This window comes from Neoarius graeffei, chromosome 18, assembly GCF_027579695.1.
Source record: "Neoarius graeffei isolate fNeoGra1 chromosome 18, fNeoGra1.pri, whole genome shotgun sequence".
Lineage (NCBI taxonomy): Eukaryota > Metazoa > Chordata > Actinopteri > Siluriformes > Ariidae > Neoarius > Neoarius graeffei.
Window position 1 is genome coordinate 67,691,735 of NC_083586.1, and position 17,524 is coordinate 67,709,258.

General features: G+C 42.1%; 1 protein-coding gene across 3 annotated transcripts in view; it reads right to left on the bottom strand.

Moving 5' to 3' along the window:
- The window catches only part of LOC132866505 (calmodulin-regulated spectrin-associated protein 3), a 30,428-nt gene extending 13,110 nt beyond the window's left edge, over positions 1-17,318 (bottom strand). For all 3 annotated transcript variants that reach the window (XM_060899315.1, XM_060899314.1, XM_060899313.1), the window contains exons 1-6: positions 17,122-17,318; positions 12,912-13,180; positions 12,682-12,822; positions 12,330-12,416; positions 9,079-9,111; positions 1,964-2,102 (exon numbers count right to left, since the gene is read on the bottom strand). In XM_060899315.1, coding sequence (XP_060755298.1) covers positions 1,964-2,102; positions 9,079-9,111; positions 12,330-12,416; positions 12,682-12,822; positions 12,912-13,180; positions 17,122-17,230 — 778 coding nt within the window. In that variant the 5' untranslated portion in view covers positions 17,231-17,318. The remainder of the gene's footprint in view (positions 1-1,963; positions 2,103-9,078; positions 9,112-12,329; positions 12,417-12,681; positions 12,823-12,911; positions 13,181-17,121) is intronic.
- Positions 17,319-17,524: the final 206 nt, after the last annotated feature.

A 17,524-nucleotide genomic window follows, 5' to 3' on the forward strand; every position in this document is an offset into this window, starting at 1 on the left:
ATCACTCTTACCTGCTGTACATCCCTCGCTTCCCTGTTTCTCTGCCTAGCTAGTCTGTACAGGTCTTTCTCTCCTTCTTTGGTCTCCAGTCTTTCGTACAACTCCTGGTATGCATCTGCTTTCACCTTCGCTACCGCTCTTTTTGCCTTCTGTCTTGTCTCTCTGTATAACCGCCTGCTTTCCTCGTCTCTCTGATTGTCCCAATTCTTCTTTGCTAGCCTCTTCTCTTTTATAATTTCCTGCACTTCTTTGTTCCACCACCATGTCTCCTTGTCTTCCTTCCTCCTTCCCGATGACCACCCTAGCACCTTCCTTGCTGCCTCTCTTACTAGTACAGCAGTAGTATTCCAATCTTCTAGCAGACTTCCATGACCACTTAATGCTTGTCTCATTTCTTCCCTAAACTCCTTCTGATGTTCAACCTCTTTTAGTTTCCACCACTTAATTTTCGGCTCCACTATTTCACGCTTCCTCTTTTTCACTTTCAAGCTCATCCTGCACACGACCACTCGATGTTGTCTAGCTACACTCTCCCCTGCCATCACTTTACAGTCTCCAATCTCCTTCAGGTTACCCCTTCTGCAGAGTATGTAGTCCACCTGTGTACAGTAGATCTTCCTCCACTCTTAAACGTCACCCTGTGCTGCTCTTTCTTCTTGAAGTATGTATTGACTATTGCCAAATTCATCCTCTTTGAAAAATCAACCACCATTTGCCCTTCCACATTTCTCTCTCTTACACCATATCTGCCCATCACGTCCTCATCTCCTCTGTTTACCTCATCAACATGTCCATTGAAATCTGCTCCTATCAGCACGCGCTCCTCCCTCGGTATACTTTCTACCACTTCATCCATCTTTTCCCAGAAAGACTCTTTCTCTTCATTCTCACATCCAACCTGTGGGCCATACACACACACACAACATTGATTATCACTCCTTGAATCTCCAACTTCATGCCTATCACTCTGACACCCTCTTCACATCAATCACACTGTTGACCAACTCTCCCCTCAGAACAATACCAACACCATTTCTCTTTCCATCCACTCCATAATAAAACAACTTGCATCCATCTCCAATGTTCTTGGCCTTGCTTCCTTTCCACCTCATCTCCTGCACACACAAAATGTCCAACTTCCTTCTTTCCATCATACCTGCTAACTCTCTCGCTCTGCCAGTCAATGTTCCCACATTCAGTGTTCCTACCCTCAATTCTAAGCTCCTTCCCTTCCATCTTTCACACTCTCTCCTAACATGCCTCCCCCCCTTTCTCCTCCTCTGTTTTGGTGCAACAGTAGCACACTTTCCACCGGCACCCTGTTGACCAACAGTACCAGAGGCGGTTGTTGTTAACCTGGCCCCCGACCGATCCGGTATGGTATTTCTCTTTTCATTCCGCATGTTAGATTTGGCACAGTTTTATGCCGGATGCCCTTCCTGACGCAGCCCTCTCCAATTTATCCTGGCTTGGGACCGGCACCAAGAGTACGCTTATGCACCCCCAGTGGCTGGATTCCTCCCTGAGCCACATATGAACCTCAAATGCATGCAGATAATTTCCATAATCTATACACAGGAATCCAAGAAAACCATCTTAAATACCTGCAAAACTGAATTTGAACACTGATTTTCCCACATAAATACTTAGACTTAAACCCCAACACTGAATATGGCTGATTATAAACAGTACTGGGATGAGCAAAGGAGAGTCGTCATGATTATAGAAGCGGCTCTTGGTTTCAAATCTACAGGATTAACGTGAATTTATTCACTGGAGCAAGGGTAATAACAAAATGACCACCATGATTTGAGTAGCTACTATGAGAAAAGTAGGTCCATGTCCTCAGGACACATTAAAAGCAGTTTTTGAAACTCAAGCAGTTGTGAAAAATATACAGTACATGAGTATAAGTGTACAGTGACCTGTTGTGATGTACAGCTGATTGTGACTAATTTCTTACCCTCTAAGGGCAAAATCTGGGGGCAGTAGAAGTGTATGGTGGCAGCGATGGCACAGCCGTTGGACAAATCTTTCACACCAGACACAACCGAGAAGGTGGGAGTCTGTTTAGACCGCACCTTGTCTTTTCTGTAGCGGATCTGGGTTTAGGGTGGAAGAAAGAGAGATGGACAGAAACAGAAAATATTTGGATAAGGGGTTTACTGGGGTGCTGAACCAGGCATCAGCTCAGTGAATCACTCCAGTGAATCAGATTCATTTTGACTCTGTTTGAACCTGATTTACTGAGTCCTTTTAAAGAGTCACTCATGAGAATGAGTCACTCTTGTGAGTCGATATCTAGGCTCGGCCCCAAAAGCTAGAATTCATGCTGAGGAATAGACTTAATTTTAATGAATGTCACAAACATTTGAGTGTTTATATTATGAGATTCTTGGTGGATGGTGCATATTCAGGGAAGGCAAAGGTCAAAAGATTAAAGAAGCAGCATTGGGACCAAAAGGTGGCTGGTTTGATTCCCTGGACCAGCAGGAATGGCTGAAGTACCCTTGAGTAAGGCACCTAACCCCCTACTGCTCCCCAGGCTGCTGCTGCTGTTGTGAGCGTGTCAGGGTCCTGTTGTATGTAGCTCTGGATAAAAGCGTCTGCTAAATGCCTGTAATGTAATGTAACGTAATGTAGTGTTACCCATACTGCATGTCAAGTTTGAGAGGTGGCTGCTATCAGTGTTACTAATGTATCCGAGTCGTGGTCGACTCTGTTTACAAATGTAAATGAAGTGTAAAGTTAAAGCTGCATTCTCTGGGACATACCGCTGTAGAGATCCTATGTGTTTAGTGTTCTTATGTCAGTCCTGTGTCAGCTGTTTTCTTTTCTAGAGACTCATGATGCAGTACCTACACACACCATCCTTTTATGGTTATTGTTTAGAATTAAACTAGCTTTTGGGACGCAGCTGTGACTGACCACGTGAGTCAATTCGACCTGTTCAGAAGAAACGACTGTTCAGTAATGCAAGGGCAATTGGAATCGCTCCTGTGGTGGAGAGTTTGCATTGGATTTAGTGTAAGGTACTGTGAATTGAAGCCATTTTGCCCTTACACACACACACACACACACACACGTTAATACAGCAGTACATTACACACTCATAGATTCACATCACATGTCAAAGCAAAGCAACACAATCTCTGAAGCCAGCCTACAGGTTGTGTTTTTATCCTTTACACACACACAGCAGCAAGACAGGGCTGCAGCTACAGGGGTGAAAAGAAAAGCGAGTGGAATTAATGTGTGCTGTGGAAATGTGTGCAGTCAAGTTCAGGGGCCAAGCTGTGAAAATAAACACAGGCAGCGGGAACGACACTGAGTGAGTCACAGAGATGGGCACATCGTAAATGAGTGATTCATTTTAAACGATTCCTTTAAGCGAGCGGCGTGAATCACAAACAAGTGGTTCATTTTAATCAACTCACTGTTTAAGTTAATGGCGCAAACTCTTTTGCAAGTGACACTAAAACAAGCATGATAAAGCACAGCCTAATTTAGGTAATAATCATTTTATAATAATTATTAGAAGACGATTTTAACACATGCAAACAATAACATCAGTGATTCAACATTTAACAGGATTAATAACATCTCTCCACATAGTTTCACATGGATTTTGGGTCATATACACACTCAATCTGCTCAGTATTTGTGGACGGCACTCTGAGGGGTGAATCAAACGAATCAAAGTGCAACTAATTTGATTCTGATTCACTGAAATGAGTCGTTCAAAAGTGTTGAATCACTGAATCGACTCTGATGCCCATCACTACTGTGAGCTAGTGGATGAGTGATCATGTAGAATGTCTTAGAAAACAGAAATGTAATCTTTCACAATAAATCAATTACAAAGGGAAAAAAGGAATTTTAAAATGTGACAAAAACCAACTTAACTAAAATCACAGCTTTTCTCCACTGAAAGCTGTTAAATGATAAAGAAAAACAAAGCAAAAGACTTTAAAATGTGCAGGCAACAAAACACCAATGAATTGAAATAATGAAGTAATCACACAACAAGATGGAAAAAATATGATTATGGAAACTCATGTGGATTAAAAAATATGAAATTATTAGGAGAAAAAAAGAGAGAAAGAAAAAAATGTAGGATTTCTATCCAATAAGGGGCTGAGGCTGCTAACTGGGAAAAATTAATGGATAATTAATTAATTAAAATGTTAAATAAACTTTATAATAAAGAAATAAACATTAATAAAATGTTAACATTGTAATATTAAAAATGGATTTTATACATATAACCATTAAAATTATTCTTTAACATTTTAATTATTTAATAATGAATCTAATTGATTTATTTTGTATTGGCACCTTTTGGAGTGGAAATGGAATGGTGTGTGTGTGTGTGTGTGTGTGTGTGTGTGTGTGTGTGTGTGTGTGTGTGTGTGTGTGTGTGTGTGTGTGTGTTGCCATGGAGACAGCAGGCTGGCGTGTATACATTACCACAGGAGGCTTTTTTCCCGACTCCTTCAAACAAAAAGCGATGGCATGCTGAATGCAGGATGGCAGAGAGAGGAGGACAGGCGTAAATGCCACAGCAACCGTCGCCAAGGCGACCAGAGTCTCACACACACACACAGTTAGACCAGGAAGAGAAGGAGCAAAAAAAAAAAAACAGGAAGGGGCGGAGTCTTAGGAGAGATTCCGCATGCTATTCCAGCTGCCATAAGTCATACTTAAAAATTCAGTTTAAGGTGGCATTACAGGGGATGTCTTTGATTTCACTGGCTGAGGGGAGAAATGGAAGTGGTCTGATTGATTAGAGAGGAATTTTTTTCTCTTTTTGAACAGTAAACACAAAGATGAAGGTTTAAGGATGAAGGAAAAATCACAATGATGAAAATCACTAAGGTAACTTTACTGTGAAAAGCCAGTAACCAATCAGAATGGTTCTGGTAAGGCACATGTGTGAAACTCCGCCCTGCTCCGCCCACATATAAATAAAACAATAATTTATTATTCAGTATAAACTCAGTATACAGTAAAAACCAACAGTGTTCAATGTAGATACACAACCATCATACATTATAAACACACTCATCACACGGTATAAACACACTTATCACACAGCACAAACACACATTCATCACATGGTATATAAACACAATCATCACATGGTATATAAACACACTCATCACATGGTATAAACACACTCATCACATGGTCTAAACACACTTATCACACAGCACAAACACACACTCATCACATGGTATATAAACACAATCATCACATGGTATAAACACACTCATCACATGGTATAAACACACTCATCACATGGTCTAAACACACTTATCACACAGCATAAACACACACTCATCACATGGTATAAACACACTCATCACATGGTATAAACACACTCATCACATGGTATAAACACACACTCATCACATGGTCTAAGCACACTCATCACACAGCATAAACACACACTCATCATATGGTATAAACACACACTCATCACACAGTATAAACCAGGAGTGGGGAACGTCCAGCCTCCGGGCTATATACGGCCCACGAGACCGTTTGATCTGGCCCGCAAGATGATTCATAATTACTCACATACACACAAAAAAAAAATTAAATCAGAAAAAAATGAGACTCCAATTAATAAAACAGGTGAGTGGTTGTCTTTCCGGGCCAAGGTCAGGGTCCTGAACCCCACACGAGCAGAGTGTGGTCATGCGCGGTCACGTCGCGTCATTTAGCGGGCATAGACAGACTGTTTAACTATTTCACAAAAACGCACCATGGCAAGTATGAAGAAGAGAAAGGTAGATGCGGAATGTCGCACTTTTCAGGAAAAATGGACAAATGATTATTTTTTCATAGAAGTAAAAAGCAAGCCAGTTTGCTTAGTTTGTGGGGACGCCCTTGCAGTGATGAAAAAGGCTAATCTGGAGCATCATTACAGGACCAAACACGCCAAACTGGACGAGCTGAAAGGACAAGTGCGTGTGGATAAAATTAAAGCTCTTCGGTGGAGTTTGGGCGCCCAACAAGCAACATTCACAAGACCTCAAGGTAACCAAGAAAATGTTACACAGGCTAGTTTTGTGGTACCTGAGCTAATCACCAAGAAACTGAAACCACATTCAGAAAGGGAGTTTGCGAAGGAGTGCCTTGTCACTGCTACGGAACTGCTCGCACCGGACACAGTGAAACGTTTCCAAAGTGTCAGTTTGTCTCAAAGAACCGTCTCCAATAGGATTACTGACATGGCACAAAACATTGAGAAAACACTGAAGGATACTGCGAGCAATTTTCAGTTTTTCTCTTTAGCCTGCGACGAGACAACAGACATCACAAATACCGCCCAACTCACCATTTTAGTGCGTGGGATTACAGCCGAGTTTGATACGCAGGAGGAAATGCTGTCTTTGCAAGCCATGCATGGCACTACCAAAGGTGAGGATTTGTTTGAGCTGCAAAGCAACAATGAGCTCAAAGCTAGATACAACAACCTTCCTCTGCTTGAGTTCTACAAACTGTATATGTGTCCGGAGGATTTTCCCACTCTGAGGAGACATGCACTGAAGTTTGCATCACTGTTTGGGACAACCAACTGCTGTGAGCAGTTCTTCTCAAAACTGACCCTTGCAAAGAATCGGTTCCACTCAAGACTGACTGACCCAAACCTGGAAAACCAGCTGCGAGTAGCATCATCATCTGTACCATCTGACATCAGACACCTCGCCAAAGAGAAGCAGTTCCAGCCTTCACATTAGGTCGGCCAGATATAATATAAAAATTGGTAAAATATTATTATATTGTAGCATCTTCATTACATAAAATGCTCAACGTGCTTTACATCAGTCCATATAAAATCAATAAGAACACAAGACTAAAAACAGAGCATTAAAATAATAAGAGGTGGATAAAATTTAAAAAGAAAATGGGAAGATTAAAAAGGGATAAAACTGAAAGTTACACCAATAAAGTTGCATTTTTATTTGAATAGCATGAAAGAAAGCTAAAATAAATGGGCTGCATCTTAAAATTTTCAGCAGAGGTTATGGGTTAAAAAATGTAGTTTGGTCCCCATAGGATGTTATAAAACTCGAAATGGCCCTTGATAGGGAAAAGATTCCCCACCCCTGGTATAAACACACTCATCATGCAGAGTAGACAGAGTCTACACACAAACACACATCACTCGGTTTAGACACACACTCATCATGCGGTATAAAAGCACATTCATCATGCAGAGTAAACACACATCACTTGTTTTAGACACACACTCATAACATGGTATAAAAACACACTCATCATGCGGTATAAAAATATACTCATCATGTGATGTTGACACACATAACTCGTTCTAGACACACACTCATCACACAGATTAGACACACACATCACATAGATTAGACACACACATCACATAGATTAGACACACACATCACATAGATTAGACACACTCATCACACAGATTAGACACACACTCATTACACAGTATAGACACACACTCATCACATGGTGTAGACACACACTCATTACACAGTATAGACACACACTCATCACAAGGTGTAGACACACACTCACCACACATATTGGACACACACTCATCACACAGATTAGGCACACTCATCACACAGTATAGACACACACTCACCACATGGTTTAGACACACACTCATCACATGGTGTAGACACACACTCATCACACATATTGGACACACACTCATCACAAGGTGTAGACACACACTCACCACACATATTGGACACACACTCATCACACAGATTAGGCACACTCATCACACAGTATAGACACACACTCACCACATGGTTTAGACACACACTCATCACACGATGTAGACACACACTCATCACACATATTGGACACACTCATCACACGGTGTAGACACACACTCATCACAGATTAGACACACTCATCACACAGTGTAGACACCCATCACAGATTAGACACATCACACTGTGTAGACACACACATCGCACATATTGGACACACACTCATCACACAGTATAGACACACACTCATCACACAGTGTAGGCACACACTCATCACACAGTGTAGACACACTCATCACACAGTATAGACACACTCATCACACGGTATAGACATACACTCATCACATAGTGTAGACACACACGTTACACGGTGTAGACACACACTCATCACACAGATTAGACACACACTCATCACACAGATTAGACACACACTCATCACACAGTGTAGACACACACGTTACACTGTGTAGACACACACTCATCACACAGATTAGACACACACTCATCACACAGATTAGACACACACTCATCACACAGATTAGACACACACTCATCACACAGATTAGACACACACATTACACTGTAGACACACATCACACAGTATAGACACACTCATCATGCAATGTAGACACACACTCATCACACACCGTCGACACACACTCATTACACTGAGTACAATCACTCATCACATGGAGTAGACATACACTCAGACACACTGGGTGATGTGTGTTAACTGGCATCTAAACTAAAGAGTAAACTGTGTGTAAAGATGAAACTGGAGCGAAGTTGATATTGAAATTAATAACAAGTTGATAAGTTGAAATTGATAAACGAGATCTCATCTCATCTCATCTCATCTCATCTCATCTCATTATCTGTAGCCGCTTTATCCTGTTCTACAGGGTCGCAGGCGAGCTGGAGCCTATCCCAGCTGACTACGGGCGAAAGGCGGGGTTCACCCTGGACAAGTCGCCAGGTCATCACAGGGCTGAGATAAATGAGATATAAAGTGTAAACAAACTTGTAAGTGGAACATATTATATTTTGATTTGTTCATTTATGAGGTTGTGTGTGTGCGTGAGAGAGAGAGAGAGAGAGAGAGAGACAGAAAGAGAGAGAGAGAGAGTTGACATTGTGCTTCACCTCCTCTTCACTCATTATTCTCTTATATCAAATACTTCATACGTTATCAATTAACCTCGTCTCAAAGACGAGACTGTCATCACATTCTTTACATACTACAACCCAGTGTGTGTGTGTGTGTGTGTGTGTGAGAGAGAGAGAGAGAGAGAGAGAGAGTACTCACTGGAACCAGCTTCCAGTACCATCGTGATGGACACTGTTAGAGAGACACAGAGGAGAGAGAGAGTTTAGTGAAAAACAAAAAAGGAATTCAAACAGAAAAGAAAGGGGAAGAGAAAAACAATCAAGAGACAAGAAAAGGGGAAAGCAACGGGAAACCAGAAAAGGTCAAAAGAAAAAAATAAAAGAACGAGACAAAAACAAAAGAAAGGTGAAGCAGGAAATTATAGAAAAAAGATCAGAGGGGAAAAGAGGAAAGGAAGGAAGAAAAAAGAAAAAAAAAACAAGAAATTAAAAAGAAATAGTTGTATAAAGCCTACAATCGAGTGAAGCAAGTTCCTCATTCATCACTGATGAACTTGTATTAAATGTAGTTTCTAGCCAACCAAGCAAGTCGCATGTGCTGTGGTTTCCCAGTATATTATTGGCAAATATTCGTTCTATTCGCCAAAAGATGGACGAACTTCAAGCCGTTGTTGATGTAAACCTTCCAGGCATTGTTTGCTTGGTTGAGACCTGGCTGAATTCATCTATCAGTGACTCGCTTATTTCTCTCAGTGGGTATTGCTCTTATAGACGTGACAGATCTGATGGCTGGGGTGGTATTTGTGTATATGTAAACTCTCAGATTCGCTGTAATAGAATCTTATCATATGAATCATCAGAGATTGAATCACTGTGGCTTGAGCTACGTCCGTTTCGCCTTCCTGGGGCTGTATCTTGTATCTTATTGGGTGCTGTTTACCATCCTCCCAAAAATGGAGCTGCAGAAAATTTAGTTTTATTGGAGCAGATTCATAATAATGTTGACTCATTTCTGTCTCGACATCCTGATGGGTTACCTGTGGTATGTGGGGATTTCAACCCTACTAGCACAGGTATTACAGAACAGCAAACTAAGAATGCAACTGGCCTAACACAATTAAGATCTTAACTAGAGATACAGGGACTCTAGAATGGTGTTTGTCTAACAGGCCTAAATTGTTTGCTCCATCTCTTCAGTTGCCAAAACTTGGTACGAGCGATCATTTTACTGTATTGATCAAGCCGAAGACTATTGTTCCCAATCTAGTCTCTTCTGTCAATACTATCGTTAAAAGGGACCTTCGGCCCAGTAGGGTCCATGATTTTGGCCACTGGATTACACAGTATGACTGGTCTGGTGTACTGAGCCATACATATGTCCAGGAAAAATATGACTTGTTTATTTCCACCTTGACAGAGGCAGTTAACTACTACCTGCCCTTACAGCGTACCAAGTGCTGCACATCAGAGAAACCCTGGATCACTCACAAGTTAAAAGCTCTTATTATTAAACATCAAAGAGCTCTCGCAGTTTATGGGAAAAACTCACAGCACTATAAAGAACTGCGGAATAAGGTGCAAAGGGTGTGTGTAGAATGTAAACAAAAGTTCTATGAGGGCAAGGTGGCCGCTCTTAAAGAAAGTAACATCAGCCGTTGGTGGCGTGAGGTAAAGGGTCTTACTGGACAGAGAACTAAAACAGACTGGGTGACCCAGCTACTCGATGAGGATACTCCAACACCAACTGCTCTAGGGGAGAAATTCAACTCTTTTTTAGCTGATCTTACATCACACTTCACCCCCCTTGACATTATACCCGCTGCTCTTGACCCTAACCTGGATGTCCCAAGGGAGTTTCTTGTTGATGTCGTGTCTTGCTATAAAGCCTTGCATCAAGTTAAGAACAATAAGTCGCCTGGGCCCTCAGTGGTGCCCAACAAGATCTGGAAAGAGTTTGCTTGTGAACTTGCCCCTATAGTTACAGATATTTATAATGCTTCACTTAAGCAAGGGTTCATCCTTGTCCAGATCAAGGAATCTATAGTTACACCTTTGCCCAAATGTTCTCCACCTAAGTGTATTAAAAACGATTTAAGGCCAATTACCTTGACCTCCCAAATAGCAAAAATACTGGAGGGTTTTACTTTAGAGTCACTTTTTAGACAGGTCTCCAATAAAATTGATCTAAAGCAGTTTGCACTACCAGGTAGATCAACCACACATGCGCTTGTATATTTGCTACATTGTATTCTCGAGGCTCTGGACAGTGGTCATTGCTATGCGCGTATACTGTTTACTGATTTTAGTAAAGGATTTGATCTGGTGGATCATTCTGTTTTAGTATCTGAGCTTCGCAATTTGGGAGTACATGAGATCTTAATTAGATGGATTGGGGCCTTTCTGACTGAAAGGTCTCAGCAGGTCAAAATTGGTAACACTCTATCGAGTTGTGTTGTCCCAAGGGGAGGTATTCCTCAGGGGACAAAGCTGGCCCCCCTGTTGTTTGCAGTCCTAGTTAACAATCTGGTTAGTGACTGGAAAACAAGGGTAAAATATGTAGATGACCTTTCCATATTTGAAATTATTCCTAGATGTTCGACCAGCTTGCTGCCCTTGGTTGCAAGGGATATCTGTACATATGCTTGTAGTCATGGAATGAGGTTGAACCCTATCAAATGTAAAGAACTGTGTATAGACTTTTTACAGTATAAGCCCTCTTATTTACCTCCCTTGCAAATGTCAGGTCAAGTTATTGAGCAAGTATCTTCTTATAAGTTGCTTGGTGTATACATTTCAGACAATTTGTCATGGTCTACCCACTGTGATTTTATTGTAAAGAGAGCTCGGAAACGCCTATATGCTTTGCGCGTGTTGAAGAAATCTGGTGTTTCGTCATCTGACCTTATTCAAGTTTATTGTAGCCTGGTTAGGCCCATCCTAGAATATGCATCTCCTGTGTGGGCTGGGCTACCAGCTTGTCAAGGTCAGCTGGTGGAGGGCATTCAGAGGGCTGCACTTAAAATTATATTTCCCGAGCGATCATATGAGTCGGCACTCGCGGGTTGTGGTTTGTTTACGTTGGCAGCGTGCCGTGATGGGGCTTGCAGGAAATTTATTGCTAACATCAGGGAGTCTGGTTTCCTAGCACACATGCTACCACAGGCCGTGAGGGTCGCTCATGGCTATGGTTTGAGGTCTGGCCTGTTCCGCGCTGACTATCGTGTAACAAGGACCAACCGACTTAGCAACTTTGTGACCTATAAGTTCAGTAGGGACTAAATATGTTTTTTTGTGTGTGTTATTGTATTGTATTAGTATTTGTATTTGGCCTCCCTTGTAATTTAGTGTTATCACTACCAAAGGGCTAAATAAACTGAATTGAAAGACAGGTATGACACGAAAGTAGATACAATAATACTGTGTGTGTGTGTGTGTGTGTGTGTTACTCACAGACGGTTGAACAGGTTGTAGGTCTGCGCTGCGCTGCATCTTCTTACCGTCTTCCGACTCTGTGTCCTCTCTCAACTTCTGAATCAACTGTCTCACACACACACACACACACACACACACATACATCATAATGCACTAATGCACTCTGTCATTTTAAAGCTAAAGCTCATAAACTACAGTGAACAGTGTATGTGGTTCGTGACACACCCACAGAGCACATCCCTACACTAGTGCACTACATAGTGAATTTCCGATGTAGGGAAAAGTGCACGGAGTGCAATTTAGAGCACAACCCCATCACCACCCAGTGATACAGGATCAAGTGTTCTAGAGTCTCAGGCTCCAGATTAACCTTGTTGATCCAGAACAGGAGGGAGTTTTCCCAGATGGCTCCATCTCCAAACTGCTCCGCCTCCTTGGCCATCTTGACCATGCCTACTGTCTCCATGGTAGCCAATGACATCAGGGAATCTATCAGGGCCAAATGAGCTTCCTGCAACCAATCAGAAGACAGAACCCATGAAGAACCCTTTAGGAGCGTATGGAGAAATTTGATGAAAACACACACACACACTCACTCACCATGTTGATGGGTTTGCTCGTCAGCTCGGTGTCAGTGACTGGTGTGTGAGTGTGTGTCGGTGTCACGTTATGTTGCTGGAGGAGCTGCAGCAGGTCTCTGTGTGAGTGTGTTTGTGAGTGTGTTTGTGAGTGTGTGTGTCGCTGCAGGAGAGCTGGATATGCACGAGAGTACAGCTCACAGGACAGCATGAGGTCCTCCAGAGCCACGCCCACTGCATCTCCATCCTGATCACCAGGTACACATTCACTCAGATCTGCTGGAACATCATCTAGAGAGAGAGAGAGAGAGAGACAGGGAGAGAGAGAGAGAGAGATAGAAAGAGAGAGAGACAGAAAGAGAGAGACAGACAGAGAGAGAGAGACAGAGAGAGAGAAGAGAGAGAGAATGAATGGATGGATGAATGAATGGAGCTCAGTTGATGGCACTAGTACATCATAAACTGTTCTGTGAAACTCCTCAGGATCAGCGATATGAACACGAGTCGAAATACGGAAAAAACACTTGACTCACGTTAGCTTATAAAGGTAACTAACTGTTTAGCATTACTCACAGTGCTAATATATTTGCTAAGTTAGCTGTTTGTTCATGGTTCAGACCCGTTAGAATAGCTGTACGTGACTACCTTCATTAGCTCATCCTCTAATGAGCGACCAAACTGAGGCAATTTTATGTCACAACTGCTGAAAAGTTAAAGTTCCAGCTTCACCTCTGACTGATACGAAGCACTGACACTGGAGACTCCTTCCAGAAACGTCACTCCTTACTTTAAGAAAACTTCACCGCATCGGTGATTACACACATTTTTAATCCATTTATCATCAGTGGAGCGTCGGCTGGACACGCCCCTTTGATGAGCTGTTATTATAACCATAACATATCAGAACGAGTGCATTAATATAAACCTGCGCGACTGTCACAGCTGCTGTTATAGAGAATTAATCAACACCTTCTGACCAATCAGAGTCCAGAATTCTACAGCAGAGTAGTTTGAATATAAATATAAACTCTCTCGACTGTGTTTAGGTGAACAAACAGATCAGGTCTACTATAATGACATGTTCAAACAGGAAGTGCAGTAAAACACAGTCTCTAATTCCCATCCTGAGATGAGCAGCATGTCGGAGCCATGAGATAAAGTCTGCAATAGAAGGACAGTGTTCTGATAAGGTCTCTTATTTGTAATTATTGCATTGAAGCAATTAACATTAACGATGTGCAATAGATGATGTTTAAATGTTAAAAGCAGTACTGCCTTTCAGATTTTTCAAGTGTAGGTCATAAAAATAATTTTCCCGACACCCAGTTATTTTTGTTTAGTGACTGAAAGCTACTGAATTCGAATCACAGAATTCCAGTTTTATTATTATTTTTTCTAATAGAACAATTAATGAATTTATCTCCACGTGGCCCTAAATTCTCCACTATTTTTTCCTGCTTCACCATGACCCAATACCAGACACTACATCATGCATCACATCACGTGGTGGGCTTTCCCCGTTCACGCAAGGCATTGTGGGATACAAATTTGAAACAGGAGAGAAAAATGGAGGACGTGAGTGTGCGAATGAAACGTGAAAGACCGACTACAGTAACGGAAAGAAAGCGAGAAGAAAAGACGTTATGTTATATATGAAGGAAAGGAAACGCAGGACCAAACTAATAAATATGGGCGCTCAGCGAGCACCTCGGTGTGATCAGCTGTTCGTTTAGCGACAGAATGATGGAACTGTCAGTGCACGCTCAAAGGGAAACCTGTAGATGGCAGTAATGCAACACTGTGGATGCCAGCTGCTGTAAAACCCAAAAGAAGAAGAAGAAGAAGAAGGTAAACCTGCGCATGCGCACACGGACTTCCTCTGTCTGCTTGACTGCGCCAAGCGAGCGATTTCATGCACATTATTTGCTTTAATCCCCTCAAATTAAATAACTTCCCAGCCACAGAATGGCCTGATATTTTGTGAGATATTACAGAAATAAACAGATATCACAATCACCACATTTCAGACGGAACTAAATTTCACTGGTTTTATGAAATGAAAAGGCCGTCTCGCTTTAATCATGTTTATTTCATGCATAAAGCAGCTAAAATAAGTTCTTGTGAATGAACTAAAATTTGATCACATCATGTAATATTAGGTGACTTAGATGACCTAATTATATCAAACGTTGTGTGTTTTTACCCATTTATGGTTATCATTATGATGCTAAATTATAAAGCAGCTGTTCATTTGGTTTATTTTATTAATTAGCAGAAAATATGTTGAGACACATTATGTAATGATGCAAATAATGTAAATTCGTGGAATTTTAATTCATTTGCTTCATTTTTTTTCCTGATGCAGCTTCTCTTTTATTTTTAAATCCATATGATTTTATTTATATCCGTGTCTCTTTATCTGTAGCTGATATATAAATGGTGAAGAATCTGATAAAATCTCCTGAGTGTGTTGAGTTAGAGCCCCGAACCCGCACCGGCACCGCCCTTCGCACCCTGTCCCGAACCGCCCACTGCTCTTCATGTAGTGCACTAAGTAGGGTGAGTTACAGCATGACGTCATACCCTAGTGTGTAGTGAGTGAGGAGAGATTTGGGCTCGGGCCTGGAGATGTGAAGGAGAAAAGCCTGTGTTCTGCTCACTACAATGGACGGGTCGCTTGCGATCATGTTTGTGTTCAGGATTCGGTTCGTTCTGGTCCCATTTTAAATGTCTATTCCCTCTGTAAGGCCGCATCTGGGAACATTTCCGCATCTGGGAACATTTCCACATCTGGCCTGTTTCATGAACGTGTGTCCATGTCATGAAGAGAGAGAGAGAGAGAGAGAGAGAGAGAGACGGGTTTCCTCAGCGGATCTTCTCCTGATCTCCATCACACACAGGGTTTAATGTGTCCACCTGAACACCATCAGGCCCAGTGTGAGGCCAGTCTCCAGCCTGTCCTGCCCACAGAGGGACAATCAGACTCCTCACCATCATTAAATACCGAACACTATTTCCGGTTTCCTGTTCAACATCCGCTCATTAACGCAGAGCTGAATAAATTCACCGCACTGTCTGTAAATCACAACACAAACCCACATCTGCTCTCATTCGGCTTGTGCTGGTTCTAACCCAGAGGTCCTGGAGTCGATTCTCCAGTTCCAGGAATCATGAATCAGGAGCCGACTCCGAAGCTTTGGAGTAATTTCGCAAAATGCATCAGAAAAGCTGATCAGAAATCTCTTAAAGTTCTACATTACAGACAGCAGGAGCTACACAGAGTTTATTATTAATAATAATAATAATAATAATAATAATAATAATAATCATTTTTAGTGTCAAGGAATGATAAGAACATGAACCTCCAGGGTTCCACCAGCTGAACAATGCAGTGTGGAGTCAAAGCTCTCCAGATACCCTCCAGACCTCAGGGTACCACACTGTAGTTTCCCTTCTTGCTGTCGCTGGGGCCAAAGGTACCTGTGTTTAACCGGGACGCTTCATGTGGTGTCGCTTTCATTCGCTTTTAAAATAAAACACTGAATGCACATCAGTGCTCCTGAAGAGCCAGTAAAGGAATAAAGAGCCATTATTAAGATACAAAACATTTCCCTTGACGGTACCGTACCACCTCACCACAGCAACAAGGAACCATGGGCCACATTTTGGTCCCTTTATTCCTCAGAGTGTAGTTTATAGCTAAAGAGGCACCTCGACTCCAGGATATTGTTTATAATAAACAGTGGATGTGTTGGGGCGTTGTGGAGGTAATTAATATTGTACTGTAGTCTCTCAGAAAAAGGGTACTAAAGTGTACTTTTCCTTCAGATGCTATTCTCAGGAAATGTAGATGTAGTGTACCTTTAAAAAATGGTTTACATCATAATAACATTTCAGACTAAAGGTACTAAAGGTGTACCACCCAAGCAACAACAAGAGATACAGTTGAGTACCCCTTCTATCTATCTATCTATCTATCTATCTATCTATCTATCTATCTATGTTTTTGGATTCGGTTGAGAAATGATTCTGTTGAATCGACTCGACTCTTTGAATCGGAGCTGAGTCGACTCGAGCAGCCGGAGTTACCAAGCGACCCGCGCGCGCCTGCATTAGGAATTTAATAAATAAATAAATAAGCAGGCCCCGCCCCCCGCGGTGCAGAAATGATGCCGTTTTAAAATCCAGATGTTTTTCCTGATCACAGCAGCGATGAGAGAACTGACTCTGACCTGAGGAACCGAACGCTTTGTTCAGGATCCAGCGGAGACTGGCGCCGGTTCGGGCTCGGTTCGGCTCGTAGCGCTCCAGAGGCCGGATCTCCGGCACCGAGTCCACCATGGCAGATAAACGCACCCCGAAACGGACAAAAATCACCTGGAAAAATTCTTATAATCTCATTCCAGTCTTCAGTTTTTCCTCTGCATCACTGAGTCCCAGCCATTTCATCTCATTGTTCCTCTGTTCTCTCCATCCTTCACCCTGCTGAGCGGAGAGGAAGCTGTCTCTCTCTCTCTCTCTCTCTCTCTCTCACACACACACACACACACACACACACACACACACACACACACACACACACACACACACGTCAATCAAGCATCCTAGTCCAATGGTGTGGCAGTGGGCGCGGCC